The 16048-nt window shown below is 41.4% G+C and overlaps 1 protein-coding gene across 1 annotated transcript in view; it reads right to left on the bottom strand.

The window, feature by feature from the left end:
• Positions 1–16048, bottom strand: part of AR (androgen receptor) — a 188166-nt gene that overhangs the window by 23912 nt on the left and 148206 nt on the right. Inside the window, exon 3 of the mRNA XM_026485816.4 lies at positions 15176–15292. Within this exon, the coding sequence (XP_026341601.2) occupies positions 15176–15292 (117 nt within the window). The remainder of the gene's footprint in view (positions 1–15175; positions 15293–16048) is intronic.

The raw sequence follows: 16048 nt of genomic DNA, 5'->3' as shown, positions 1-16048 counted from the left end.
CTCATTACAAGCAAGATCAATATGTGCAGAGACTGTGGGGAGAGTCCGTCACCATGAAATAATTCCCCTTTTCTGCATAGTGCTAATGAGAACTTGGCTGGTATTTTCACATCCTCCTCCTCTAGACTTACATGGTATCTGCTTGAGGAAAAGAAGCCTCATTCCCACTTGCCTCTAGGACCTGTGTAATGTGATGTCCCTGCAGCCACTGTGGCCCAAGCTGCACCAGGTGTTCTAGCCTCTCTGCCTGAAGAGGGTGACTGTACTGGACGTAATTGAAATCAGATTCCATTCATTCTGCCAGGGGATCCTCTGTTCTTTTTCTGCAGCAGAGGCCAGCATGTTGCTAGACGACTTGGAATGCTGGACAATGAGGCTTGCTAGTCTCAGCTGTTACTCAATGCCCAAGGCCTTGTTTTCTTCCATGAAGGCCACCCCCACACCCCTCCTTCCTCCTGCACCTGAGCCCCAGAGTCAGCTCTAACTCTTTCATGTGAGGTACAGGCCTGCCAGCTCCTGTTATAGGAGAGACCCATTTGGTTTACTTAAATTGAGAAGCCAGGAGAAAAGGGATAGTAAAGGTGGATAATGTAACAGTGTTGGAGTTGCTTTGCATCTCTTCCCTGTCTTTCAGTGTCAGGTCAGTGACAACAAAAGGTCACTGGCAAGTTACTTCCTTGTCCTTACCAGCTCTTTAGGGGATTGAATCACCTGACATGATGTCTGGATCCTGCTGCCTGGATCCTACGGAGAATTCACTTTTCGGCCTGGTGGCATAAGACCCCTGCGAGACCTGTCTCTATAGCACCAGAGAAAGATTTTTCAATTCAGGTTCCATGATGCATTCCCAAGGAGAGGTAGATGTGATTTATATGTGGCTTCTATAGCTACTGTGACCTTTAGGTACTGTTCCAGCCTCATTCCTTGCCACCTCAAGATAGAGGCTTTCTCATCCATGGGCAGGGAAGAGGCAAGGTGAGGTGAAGTTCCCAAAGTTTTAGAAAACTTGAATCACTCTCCCTAAGATCAAGGATATTTCTCTTCTCCATACCTCATCATAAAATTTGGAGCATAAAAGAATCACTTTCTGTGGTAGGTGGACTTCTGAGATGGAACCCAAGAGCCCCAATCCCTGGTTGTTCACATGTCTTCTTCCAGTTATTTAGTCAAACACTAATCTACTTGTGGTTGTGAATGGATTGGATAGATGTAAGGTCATAATTCAACTGAGTTTTAAAGTTGGTTATCCTCGATGGGCTTGGCCTAATCAGATGAACCCTTAAAAGGACTGGGCTCTTTCTGGAAAGACATTTGTGGAGTCAGGGGGATTCAACATAAGGAAGATTCTCTGTTGCTGGCTTTGAAGGTGGAGGGATCAACACGCTAAGGAATGAGAACAGCCTCTAGGAGCTGAGAGCAGCCTCTGGATGGCAGCCAGAAAGGAAATGGGAACCTTAATCCTACAACTGCAAGGAACTGAATCCTGTCATAATCACACGAACTTGGATGAGAACCCTGAGCTCCAGATTAAAATGCAGGCTGACCAATACCTTGATTTCATACTTGTGAAACCCTGGGCTGAGAAACCAGTCAGGCTGTGTCAGACTTTTGACTTATACAACTGTGAACTGGTAAGTAGATTCTGTTTGAAGTTGCTAAATTTGTGGTAATTTGTTATGTAGCAATAAAAAACAAATACACTTTCCTTCCAGAAGTATGGTATAGGTCAAGATAATAGGCTTCAGAGTCAGATGATCTTGAGTTCAAATCCCAGTTCTGTCACTTACTAGTTTACTAAGTTTGAACTCTTTGCTCTCTCAGCTTTCCTGAGATTCAGTTTCCTCATTTGTAAAATGGGGGTACCACCACCTAGTTATTAGGACATTTATGAAAACTAAATGAGAGAGAATGTCTGGCACATAATGAGCCCTCCAAAATGACTCCTTCACTCTCCATCCATTTCTGAAAAGTAGGAAGTGAATGGTTTGCAGGTGACCTAACTCAGGCACGGGGAAGAAAGAACAGCAGAATTAAGAGAACCAGATATAGCAGTGAAGGGAAGAGTAACACATTATAAAATGAGGAACAACAACTGAGTTTCTTCTGCACAGACGGCCTACAAACTGAAGTCAAAACATAAAGATATGTTTGGTGCAGGGCTTCAAATTCTTTGTGAAACCAGACTAGGCCATACTTACACGTATGTATTTGAGTATGTATGTGTGTGTACCTGCTTGTATATTAGTGCTTAAATAAAGGGGTCATGAACTCAAAGATCTCCACTAGTCAGGCAGATATGTATGTAAATGAGTAAAACAGCCTAGTGCTATTACTTACCAAAAATAGGGTAGGCTGGGGAAAGTGAAAGTAATCAATGCCCTGACTAGGGGCCGTCTACATCAATTTTCTAAACAAAGACTGTGCGGGGCAAACAGAATTTTGTAAGTGAATATTGGCCTGGGGAAAGTCAGTTTGTGGCCTCTGGCTTACATCATGCCAGCCATCTTTTCATCCACTGGGACTGCAGTCAGGATATCTCACTGTACAGCTTTAGGCTTAGAAGATCAGATGAACACTGGATTAGGATTCAGGGGAGCTCACTATATGACCTTGCAAACATCCTTTTCCTTCTTTTGCACTTGGTTTTCTCATATATGTATAAAAGGCAACAGTTAAGAGCAAAGAATTTGGAGCTAGACCATCTGTTGTAAGCCTGGCTCTATGCTTACTACATGTGTGACTTTGGATAAGACCTAGCCTCTCTGTGCCTCAATTTCATCATCTGTAAAGTAGGGGATATTATTAATACCTAAAAAATAAAGTTTTTAATGAGGAATATATAGTTACTGTGGTGGCATCTGTGAGTAGAGGAACACTTCTACACCACCAGAAGGACTCTCCAAGACTGAAGCATGATGAAAAAAAAAGCACTAAACCTAAGGAAGCACAACACAATGATGACATTAAAGTTCTGAAATGTTATTTACAATAAAGGGCTTTTTATTACTATGGTGGTTAATTCAGAGTCTTATGGGAAATGTGACCTTGAATGTATTCCTTGACTTCTCCTGCACCTCAATTTTCTCATCTATATATTGGCTCCAATCTGACCTGACTACTGCATAGGACTATTATTAGGAGAGAATGAAATGATCTGAGTAAAAGAGCTCTGAATCTGGTAAAAGTGTATGCCAATGGGCAGGCTACGATGTTTTCCAATAATGGATCTTTAGTTAGAAAACATTCTGAAAAACTGCTTAGGGTGGCAACCTCTAAGAAGTATTGCCTTCCACCTTGGGCATCTGGTCTCAAGCCAAAGGCTGAGGGCCAAACTGACAGGTTTCCGAATCCTCAGATAATAATAGGATCATCTCACAGAGTTGTTGTAATTTTCCCTAGAAGAAAGCATGCTAAGACAAAGGTGCTTAGAACAGAGTAAATTCCATAAGTCAATAAATTATGCCTTTTACTTTTGCTAGCTGCTAGGCCCCACATTGCTCTGCTTCATCCCATTTATCTTAAGCAGGTAAACATCTTTCTGAATAAGCTAACTGATGAAACATACAGAGTTTCCACAGGGACTGAAATCAATTAGGAGAGAGAATCGGTGTTATAAGAGCCCCAGACATCAAATATACTATGATAGAAGAGCTTCAAGAGGTCTACAAGTTCCATTAAAGGCCCCTGAGAGGAGGCAAAGTGGGCCTGAGGATGTGGCTCCTTCTTTCAAACCAGAACAGCAGTGCTTTATTCCATACCTACATTTGGGACTCTTCATCAGATTTTGTTTGAAGAAAAGGTTATATTGTCAAGAAAATGTTTGAAGGCTCCAGATCTTGTCTATCCCTTCCTCTGCCATTCAACCAATCCCTGTTTAAAAGAGGAGTAGACTGAAGGCCAAAGCTGTTTTGCCCCAGGTCACAGAGCTAGATAGTAGCAGATCACAAAATAGACTCAAGTATCCTACTTCTTGGGCGGTACTCTTTCCATTTCATCTCGTTGAATAGCATGTTAATGGGGAGCACAGTCCATTGAAGATGAGTGGGGAAGAAGTAGGACAGGGACAAGAGGCAGGGAACAGAGCCAGCCCTTGGCAAGCATGCAATGAAAGATTAGTAAGGGGTGCATCCAAATATAAGTGTACACTAATAAGTGTAGGCCAAATTTTCTCAGGCAAGAATGCTCCTTGGTCCTCTCCTCCATGCCTCCATTCTCCTCCCAGTCCCAATTCTGAGTCAGAGAAATAGCCTGCAAAAGGAATATCAAATTTTATCTTTCAAGGTTTATGTTGGACTATTTAGTCTAATGGTTTTTAGTTCATGGAGGAGTAAACGTAATTAATAATAGAATGATATGCAATGCTGCATAACCTTGCCAAAGCACAGGATCTGGCAGAAACTATTTCCAAGTCTCTCCGGCTAGTAAGCCAGAAGAAAGGGGGTCACTGTCCAGATGCCATCCTGGGTGAGGGGCACAGAGTCATTACCAAAAATCCGCTCATGTGAAATTGCGGAGCCTGGAAATGCTTTCACATACCAGGCTTTTCCACTGGAAAAAGTAACTACATGAATTTAGAGCATACATGCTTTTACAATTACATTTAAACTGACATTAAAAACAAATGTGAAACAGCCCAAGCCGAACAGGTCAGCATGACCTGGAAAGCAAACGAGAGAAAAAAAAAAAAAAGAAAGAAAGAAAGAAAGAAAGAAAGAAAGAAAGAAAGAAAAAAGGAAGAAAAAAGAAAGAGTAAAAAAGGCCCAAAGTTAACAGCATTAATTCTGTCAGTCTGTTGTAAATAAGAAAATACCACTGATGTATTAATGGCTTTATTAAGGAAAATTCACTAGCAGAAATATGCAACGTTCAAACAAATAGAAAGCAGTTAAAAAATAAACTACATTAGCCTTTCAATCCACATTAGGGAACCTCTCCTTGGCCTGGAGATTAAAATTCTGTCCCAAGGAGTGGGAAGCTCCCCTCCCTCCTAAAGTCCTTCTTTGGCTTTTCTCCAGACTATTGCTGAGTCAGGGGAAGGAGAAAGGAGGGAGAGGGAGGGAGAGAAGAGGAGGGGAGGGAGAGGAAGAGGGGAGAGGGAGGGATTGAGGGGGCGTGGAGGGAGGGAGAGAGGAGGGGGAGGGAGAGGGAGGGATTGAGAGAGACAGAGAGACAGAGAGACAGAGAGAGAGAAAGAGTGTGTGTGTGCCTGTGTGTGTGTGTGTGTGTGTGTGTGTGTGTGTGTGTAGGTGGAGACTGGAGAAGGAAGAGGGTGGACAATGCAGGCCCCAGGCAAGGCAGAAAGAGTGGTCTGACTCTCATATTTGTCTGCCCCTAGTCTCACAGACTACATCCACCAGAAGGAAACTGGTTTCAATATGGAGCCTCTGGGGCAGAGACAGAGAATAGCAAGATATTATGAACTCTTAAGTGCCTCTCTTCTTAGAATAATGCAAAGTTTGAGGCTGGCTTGAGAAAAGAACAAGACCTCACACCTGATGGAGAGGCAAATGGATGATGTGAATGAGTACTGGGTATTGTGGGGGCACTAAGGCTAGAAAGGGGTAGAGTTTGATCCACTTTGCTCCTTCATCGTAACTTCAATAGGAAATAAGAGAAGTAGGCACTGGTTTTTAGATTTTGCCTTCCTCCTTCTTTATGAAATGGTTAAGTGTATGTGCTTCTGAAAACAGAATCACCTTGACTTTGGGAATAAGGAGAAAATAACTGACTCTGGTCTCCTGGTCTGTTTGGAGAGTGGGACCAGCTGGCTTCTTAGGTCTGCCCCTCCAAGAGAAGCAGAAATCTGGTCCTTGTTTGCTAAACTTATGTGGATCAGCTACTGCCTTCATCTCTGTGATGGGGCCTGAGGTTAAAATCTAAGTCCTTGGCAGTGGTCCAGCAGAATGGAGGCAAGGTGAAACTCACGAGTTGAATAATGACCAAGTAAAAATGGCCAGAGAAGCCTCAGATAGGCACTGTGGCTTCTTGTTCTAGGTAATACCTTGAGTCCCCAGCAGCAAAGCTTCTTCCTGGCAGCACTCTGTGGAAAGCGAGCAACCAAACCAGAGCTTCACTGTATCCAAACACCTGAGTGTCATCACATATGATCAAGAATAATTAAAAAGCACTCTGCTAATGCCAGGTCATATTACAAGAATCAACAATCACAATACTACTACATGAATGCTAATTGATACTATTCCTAGAGCTGGTCCTCACAACATCCCTGTGAGGTAGGGAAACCATCAGTCCCATTGCGGGGAGCCATTAACCAAGAGAGTAGCCCCCAGCCCCAATGCTGGAGTCTGTGTTGAGGAGCAAGGGCTTAAGGCCCTAAACTTCAGATTCCAGGTGTTTCCAAGTTATCCATTAGAGCTCTCTAGAACCCTCATTCTGAATGCCTTTCTTCAGTGTTTGGTTGTTTTGAGGTGCTTGCAATTGCCAACCCAGAATTTTTCTAATATGAAAATAGAGAGACACTGTTGAATGTAGCAACTTAAAGATGGGCTTGCGCCTAGCAGTCCCCATAATCAGATGTCTGAGCGAGGTCCTCTGATTTAAGAGGCAGCATGCAAAATTGGGGAAAGGGGGTGGCTGCCATTTTAGATCTGGGTTCTTTTCTCTTTTCCTACCTACCTGTTAAATCAGGTAAGATGGAAAAAATGGAAAATTCTTTACTTAGATTTGTTTTCTCCCCCCTTTCTTTTCTGCCTTATTAACAAATATACTAAGGAGCTTATATATATGTTTGTGTGTGCCCTTTTGTACACAGTGGGCAATAATTAGTCAGTGGGGGTGGAGGATCTGGAGGAAAAAAAGGAGACAGAATTTAACAGTCTCATAACAGCTACTCAGAGGTCAACAAAGCCTCCCTATTTGGTCTTCTGAATTTCTTGCAGCAGCCAAACAATCCCATAATATTAAAAGCATTATTACTCAGCCTGGAGATGGGAATGCTTCAAAATTAATGTCTCTGTGCCTAATAGCTCACTAATCAAAGCTTCTAGGCCTCATTTTCCACCCTGGGGAGAGTCCTCAGTCTCTTTCAGTTTCATTGTGGCCAACATGACACACCACCCCATGCAGCCCTGGGCTGGTGACCTTTTTATCCTGGTCAAGATCCAGATTTTCTTCTTAGTTCTAAATGCCAGTCCAAGTTTTCTGCAGGTGATTTCTTCAGGATTTGTGCTTACATTTTTTTAAATTGCTAACTGCTAGAAGGCTGAAATAACCCTCAACAATCAATTTTCACTTCAGCCACAGAACCATTGTTCCAATGGAGTATTAAGCAGGGGAAAGAAACCCATTTCTATGCCTGGTTTAAGAGATCTAAAAAGTGTAGCCAGGATTTACTAGCCTGAGGAAAGTGGAACTTGAATTTAGAAAAGGTGACCCAGGGTAGTGATGCCATTTTGTTTACTTCCTAGATACCTGTTGTCATGGAAATATTATCAATAAAAGAATCTGAAGGCTCTAAAGATTTCTGGGTGGCCATGTACTTTTCCCCTTAGTTCTACGTCATACAAACATGATCCCAAAGGATGGGCAAAATTCTCTAAAGAAGCATCTTGCTCAGGTAAATTGTTTATGTATAAGTTCAGTTCAGTGAGAAAATATTTTAAATGCTTTTGTGATCTTAAGGACTACATCCTACAATTTATAAAAACAGGTGGCTATCTTTTTTAAATCAAAAGTTAAATGTTTTCAAACAAGCAGTTGTGTTATTTCAAATAATTTGTTTCTGAATTGTTATATTTAGAAAATACTTGCCGTTGTATATATGACCTATTGTGTTCTGTGTACTCTTAGCTTTCTGCCTACCGCCTTCAAAAATATTGCCTATGACATCATTTTACTCTCAAGAACAACTGAGGGATTTTAGAGCACTTACAGCAAAATAAACAACAATAAAATCTTTCTGCTCCTATTACACTTTAAAAACTCAAGGATTTTAAGTGGAAATTTTACAAGTAAGATACTCATTCAAGTACCAGATATGGGGTAACATCAATTCTGATGACTTGAAAAAACTATTTACTTCTAACCATAGTTCTCTAAAAGCAAAGACTCAAAGACAGACTACAACATATATGTGCTGTCCCAAATAATGTAGTTTGAAGGAATTATGAGACACAGTCTCTGGTTTCTTCACACACAAGTTTGCTTGAGAACTATAATTAGAGAGAAGTATACCCTTTTCCCTCCAATGTGTCACCAAATGTGTATGTAATCAACTGAAGTATGGTGATCTAGACCATGGAGAACAGATTTCAAGAGTTGATTCAAAAGTGATACAGAGACCAGAGAACCAAGGAACAAGTACCAAAAGCTACACTGTAATAGCAGTGGTGACTTGGAGCACACGGGCCAATTCTCATCCAAAAAAGCAGTGGAGGGTACAGTGATACACATTGTGTGCCCACTAGGTACCAGTGCCTTTACACACTTACATCATTTCTGTAAGGAAGATTTTATTATTCCCATAGTATAGTTGGAGAACCTTAGGCTCAATATCTAATGATTTGTCCAAGGTCATTAAGATAGTAAGTGGCAGAGCCAGGACTAGAAATGAGGCCTGTCTGTATCTCAGTGCCTTACACTATTTCCACTATATCTCAGGACCTCTTAAAACAAAAACACACAAAAGAAAGAAAACAAAAGTTGTAAGTGCTGAGTCACATGCTGTGCATATTGATATCAAAGTTCATAGGACAATTCTGCTCCTCAGTTACGCAGACGTGTAGGAGCACTCAGGTATCTGAGAATAGTGTATGGGAGTAGCATACTTCTCAGAATTGAGACTTACCACTTTTATCTCCAACCTGAAGACTTTTAGGGCTCTAGTTAGAGTCAAAGGAGAAGGGAGAATATCCCAATGTGAGTTCCACATTATCAATTCTTTATGATACTCTGCTACCTGCTGAACAGGAGGTAGAGGGGATTCAGTCACTGGATAGGAAGTGCGACCCAAACTCTACAAATCTGTGCTTTCTAGGCCTCCTACTTTAGCAAAGAGGTTATGTGGTAGCACCATAATGAAGGTCAGGGTAGATGCTGAAATGCTGGTTAGAAAGCATGATTATTATTAAACTTTTAGGGAATAATATCTGGATATCCAAAATATTTAGTGATCATTCTATGCAATGCTGGAAGTCATTATACTTGTCAGAAATAACTGGTCTAGCATCTTTCTTGAGTCAGGAATCTGTACCTGCGGCCATTAGATGACTTTGACAATAATGCTACTTTGGCCTGGATTACATCCTGACCTTTGTGTATCACAATACTATTACAGACCCCACTTTAGAGTTTTAATGGCCTCCAGTGCATCCTCTTGAGATGTGGTGAGGATGGTTTATTTTTGGTCACAAAGCCATTCTTGATTGATTCTTCTGGTAGGCAATGGCATACACATCTACAAAATGGAAGAACTGGGCTAGGAGTATTGTCTGCCCATAGGACAGAGTCTTTATCTGCACCCAAGTTTTCCAAAGTGTATTCCAGAAAACAGTGGTTTTGTAGGATATTAACAGGTGTTATATGAAAAAAAAGTGTTTCTGTGGTTGAATTAAATCTAGGAATCCTGAGTTACCAAGCTCCTCAGTTTACTTTATTGCAGTACTTGCCAAGGTCTGTGTTATGCTAACATGTACTGTAAATCTTCCTGAGCAGGACCATAATATGCAGCTTTGCATAAATTATTTGACCGTAAGAATCATTTTTCATGGACCACGTTATGGAACTAGTTTTCTTAGAACCCATGGCAGGAAATGCTAGCTTAGAACAAGGCAAGAAGTCTGTATAAGGAGGGAACTTATGTACACGGTCAGTACTTGTAGGTATCAACCCAAATGGAGGCAGCTAACCTCAGGAGCTGAGGCTGCAATCCTAGATGTGAGGCAAAATTTGGTGCTAGACTTTTTTTTCTCTCTCTATCCCTGCCCTTCTATGTATTTTTCTAAAGTTTAGGTCCTCACCTATACCACACTCATGCTGCCAGTAGTTGTCTTAAAACACCAAATGTAGAAACACACAAAATGATATGTGAATGTGTTTATCCCATGCCACAGATCTTCAGCTGCCTGAAATCTAAAGCTTTTAGCATAATAACTAAGTCCATTTTCATTGTGGTTTTACCTTACCTTCCCCCTTTCCCCAGATCTGGTGATATTAAACTACTTGCTATTCCTCAAACCCTCAATACATTTTTTCTTATGTCTCTGTGCCTTTATTCAAACTGTGCCATTTGCCTTGAATACCCCTTCCCTTCTATCTCATTCAACTTCTTCCCAGTCATTTCCTCTTCATCCTTTAAGGCTAAGATGTATTCATTATCACTGTCTGTCTCCTCTTTAACTTTCTGAGGTCAGGGATTTTATCTTAATCATCTCTGCTCCCCCAACATGCCTACCATAGTGTCTGGCACATAGCTGGCACTCAGAAATTATTTACCAAATGGATAAATAGATGAGTGAATGGATGGAAAGATAAAAGGACTAGCTAGTTGGTTGGCTGGAAGGATGAACAGATAAATAGATGAATGGATAAATGCTGTGAAACTTGTCTCCTGAAGAACCATGCTGTGAAAAGTGTTTCAGTGTTGGAATCACTCTCTTGCATCTGGACATGTATGGACATGTGATCCAGAAGTACCAATGCAGGGCTACTCTTGAGCATGGAGAATGATGAAAGAGCTGGCATCAAGACTGTCTTCAACAGTGGAAACCACAAGGATGTTCATAGCGTCCATGATGACATCAGATCATGGCCATGGGCTCCCCGAGCCATCCTCCCAACTAGAGAAACCTGGAGGTTATTAAAAGCTGCAGATCTGTTAAGAGTTTTGAGTCTCAGATGTAAAGTTCAGTCTTTTAGTAGGAAAGAGACTTCTCAAGTATGCTAAATTAACCTCTGAAGAAACACTGAACACGTTAGATTCTTACATGTTCCAGGTTTCTTTTCCTCTTCTGGGGTTTGGCTGCTACATGAAATTCCTGAAACGCCTACCATCTTCCAGGGTCCAGGAGAGGAAGAACTAAAAGCAGGGGCTAATGCCATTTATTAAAAGCTGAAAACTCAAGAGTTACAAAATGCAAAAAAGAAAAAAAAAAGGTTTGGGGAGGAGTAGGACGGAAAGTAAGAAAGAGGGAAGGGTTAGGAGAAAAGATATCAGAGCAGGGCAATTCTTTCTTTCTCATTACATCCTGGAAACTGGAAATATATCCTTGGGAAGTACGGAGAAAACTGAGAGAGTGTTGTGAACTTATTCTAATTATGGGCTGTGAAAAAGCCACAGTTAATTCACCAGAGGGAAGGTCCTTTTCTGGACAGTTATATTTGTAAATATTGTCTTACATTAAAAGTAGGCAGCACCCGAGAGAGGCCCAAGAGTAAAGCGGGCTCACCTTGAGTGCCGGTGTGAGCAGGGGTATGTGGTTGTAGGGTGCTCAGAGCTGCAAGACTGGCATTCGTGTTCACGTGGTAGCACTGTGTTACTAACAGCTGGGAAATCTTGGGATACTGTTTTCACTACAATTCTTTAAGAAATTATGAAAGTATTCCATAGTTCTCTGAGTGCATCAACCTTATTTATGCTTATTTTAAATCTTTTGCCCAAAAAAAGTGCTAAATAAAGTTCTCTTTCATTTCCTAAAAAAGAAAGTGGGCAAGAGATTTAGATTCTTGAAGCAGTTAGCAATGCGTAGCTTTTCAAAAGCAGCCAGAAATGAAACAGGTACAAAAAAGGGCCTATTCCGTGCTGTGATTGGGCAGTTAATAGCCTGAAGGTAGTCTTTAAGGGATCCACCCTGAGAACCCAACCACCCTTGGAAACACCAAGAGCTGCTAAGAAAAGAAGCAATGAACATGTAGACAGGCCTAGAAATAGAAAGGAAAAAGCTATGTGTTTTAAATATCTCTGAGTTAAGGAGATCCCATCACCAAACAGTAGATAGACCATTACAGAGAGAGCCAGTCAGAAACCTTGAGGCCTCAACACTAAGCAAGTATCAGCTGTAGAGTGCCAGCTTCTTTAAGATACAAGGATAACCCTTCTGCCCTCCACTCCCTCAATAATCTGTACATCCAGTCTACTTTGAGACACATAATGTATCTTACTTAGGTGTAATCTGAGGGAGCTAAAATTATTATGCAAGTCAAAACACTCAAGTCTAGACTGTCTATACTTCTGAGGGCAATGGATACATAATCCAAAAAAAAAAAAAAAAGACTGATAGGCTTTTTCTGTGACTTTAGACCCAGAATCACAAAATGATAGTGCCAAAAAGGTCCTTGGTAAATCTCATTATCCAAATTTTATGGTGGGAAAACTATGCCTCAGAGGGGAGAGGGGATTTGCTCAAGGCCACATTCCTAGTTACCATTTTAGAATATATTATACCATTTTGAGTTGAGTGATGGGAAGAATAAAACCAAATTATATGAATTCTCCTTCAGTGTGATCAGAATGTCTATGCTAAAACCAAATGTGATGAAAAGGGAAGTCTATTGCTGAAGTATTTAGAAAGGCCACTCTACATTTATGTTTTCTTTCTTTTTCCCATTGTTTTGAGTAAAGGTGTGGTGTACACTGAATTTGCAAGTTAACCATGAACTTGAGAAGGGTTTGCAGCAGAGAATCAAGGAATGTGGAGATAAGTTCAGCAAAATGGAAAGGTTTGTTTTTCAAACGATGGTGTGTAAGTGGGTAAACACTTGGGATGTTACTGACATGGTACTTGAATATAATACATGATTCCCTCAACTACTGGAATCGGCTTCCAAACAAGATATTGATGGTACTTTTAGTTTGAGGTGATCAAGTGTGATTTCTGGTGATGCTTTCTCTGCCTGTTGGAACTGTTACATATTACAGGGCATGCGAAGTAACTCAGGGTAAAAGCCAACTGGGAAGTGCTTACCATCTGAATTACTAATGACCTCACTGTCATAGTAAGCCCTCACATTTGTCTAGCACTTTGTCATTTACCAAGGATTTCATGTTCATCATGTTCACATCACAGAGTGATATCACTAAATTACAGATGAAGAAATTGAGGCTTAGATGGGGCACAGTAAATAATGGAGCTGGGCCTTTAACTTAGGTCTGCCTGACTCCAAAGGGAAGACCACACACACAATATCAAGAATCCTTGTATCTTGTAGACATTTCTTCAAGTTTGCCAGCCTGAGCTTTATTGCCTAGTACAGTGCCTCTGTATACAATAGACACTCAATAAATATCAGAGAAATGGAACTGAAACGAAAGCCATTCACAGCACGTCTTACCTTCTTTTCATTGTGTTGACCAAGCTCATTCAAATTTGAACACTCCAGCCAATAAATCAATTTGAAAACTCAGTGTACTGCTCTCTTCATGAAATTAATTTAAACATCTATGCCTCACTGATATATGGAGTAGTGAAATTACTCCTTTTCAAAAGGGGTTCACTATAATCATGTCACGGGCTGTTTTATAATGGAGGATGTTGGCTGAAGCATGAAACTAATTTTAAGATTCGGACCCAAATTTTAGGAGAACTTTTGTTACCATTAAACTTCACCTGTGTCAAAGCAGTCTTGCAATTTGTATCAGCAGATGAAAAACCAAGGGGTTCTCTACTTGGGAGCCCCCATCTCTTACACACAATTCACAGAGGGCTAAGTAATTGAGAGCTGAGTGTATCACAACTCTCACCATAGGGTTGCAACATTCATATGAAGAAAACTTCCTCAGAGTCCCTTTGTTACCTTTCCTGGCTTTCCTTCTGCACTTCTTCACCGCAGTCCTGCTTCTTCCTCCCCACTATAGACTACAATTGTAGGATTTCTCTGGTGTATACCAAGCAAGTAAGAACAAGTTTGGCCTTTCTCCGATATTTGAGTCTCATTTAATGTGGCTGCCTGGAAAACTACTCACAGAGCATCTGCCTGTGATGTCTGGGAGTACTAGACACTACTTGAGATGGTTCTGTTGCAACTGTCTCAAATTGAACCTGAGTCAGTTCATTTGTAGTACTTTGGTCTGTTTAAAGACTATTATTGCCCTGTAAGGAGGAAAGGATACAGTTATCAACGTGAAGACCCACACACAGAAAACAAGTTGGTTTCTATAAACATGTACATAGGCAGACAAGGTATTGAGCACCTTGCAGAAAGCCAGAGATGGACAAGTGCTCTAAATAGCCTTGAGAGGGGGAGGGAAAATGGCAGGATTCTAGGAACTTGGATTTTCCAGGCTGATAATGAATAATCAGATAGAAGGCTACAGTTTCAGGCATTCAGAAAAGAGCTGCTTTTCTTCAAGTTCCATTTCCAAATCAAAGTAGACTAATGAGCTTGCTTTTCTCATGAAAGGTGCTTCTTTTTAGAAGCGGCAGGGAGTACCCTGCCACCGAGCAGATGTAAACATGAAGAAATGAGGAATTTGGAGGGGGAAAATAGAAGTGTAAGCCAAGCCTTTCTGGAATGGTGACAGTACTCACAGTAGACACAGACTAGGGGACAGAGAGCCTTATGATGAATGGCTGCCCTTGAAAAAGCTGTATCTTCCTTCTTTCAAGCTACTGTGCTACGAAAAAATGCTTTTGGAAGTTATCAATAGATTTGCAAAGAAAGGGAAATGATTAAAAGGCTTGCTCAACCCTGGGAGATAGGGGATAGGAAACTGGTTCGGCCTGGCAGCCTAGTCATAGGCTCCAAAGAGAAGCAGCTTTTCATTCCAGGTGGCCAGCCCTACAATATAGAGGTAGTTAACTGAGGATATTCCTGGGTGTTCAGGGCCAGCCTGTGCCTGGGTCATTCTGCACCTGTGATTATTCTGGATTCTGTAGTTCTCTCCTCCTGGTCATCATTCAACAACATAAGGCCAGTATCACTGTGTCCCCTGGGGAATCCTTCATAATGAACTCCACACTCACTCACCCCCTGATGGGTCCTGATCCCTGCTTCACACCTCCTGCTCCTATGCTGAGCCCCAGAGTGGGGTGTGACATGGTTAAGGATAAAGGAAGGCACCAGCTGGCTGATGGCCATGTTGGATATGAAGGAGTCAGTCGGTATCTAGAGCATAGCTGGCCACCTCAGAAGCATCAAAGAGGAAAATCTGGTTTAAAGAGAGAATGAGAGAATGAGGGAGGGGGAGGGAGAAAAAGAAAAAGGAAGAAAAGTATCATACCTCCCAGAGTCATCCCTGCTTCATAGCATTTCCGGAGGCGACAAGATGGACAATTTTTCCTTCGGAATTTATCGATGGTACAATCATTTCTGCTGGCACAGAGGTACTTCTGTTTCCCTGGGAGAACAAACAGAACAGGAGATGCCCCATTAGTGCACTTCCAAAGTCTCTCCTTTAGTAGTTCTAGGCAGAAAGGGCATAAGGATACATCCTGCCAGATGAGAGAAGTAGATGGAGAATGGCCCTAAAAATTTAATCACACAGAATCACACAGCCCAGTTTAATTGCTATATTGTTTTGTTTTGTTTTATAGGTATGATGTTGTTTTTATAGGTATGAACAATTGTGGTCCTGCTGATACTTCTTTTATGACTCATTGGTTTATAAAAATAAGATGTTCTACCTTTAATAAAAGCTAAGAACGGGACATCTGGGTGGCTCAGTCGCTTAAGCCTTTGCCTTGGGCTCAGGCCATGATCTTGGGGTCCAGGGATGGAGTCCTGCATCAGGCTCCTTGTTCAGCGGGGAGCCTGCTTCTCCCTCTGCCTGCCGCTCCCCCTGTTTGTGCGCTCCCTCACGCTCTCTCCCTCTCTCTCTGAGAAATAAATAAAATCTTTTTTTTTTTTTAAAGGCTAAGAACGTCCACGGGAAAGTGGTAAATGACAGAAATTACCACTCTTTTAGCATGACACAACAAAGACTTGGACTTAGGCAATGTTTCTACCTCCTGACCCCTGTAATCATTCAAAGGATCATACTCAAGTTAATACAGTGCTTATTTTTCATAATAAAAATACAGGTAAAACTTCTACAAAAGAGAACTCCATGAGATTTCTCATTGTTTTTAAATTGATAGTGATCATTTCCCCAATC

The sequence above is a fragment of the Ursus arctos genome, chromosome X, assembly GCF_023065955.2.
Source record: "Ursus arctos isolate Adak ecotype North America chromosome X, UrsArc2.0, whole genome shotgun sequence".
Classification (NCBI taxonomy): domain Eukaryota; kingdom Metazoa; phylum Chordata; class Mammalia; order Carnivora; family Ursidae; genus Ursus; species Ursus arctos.
The sequence above is the reverse complement of the archived record's forward strand: the minus strand, read 5'-3'. Positions and strand labels throughout refer to the sequence as shown.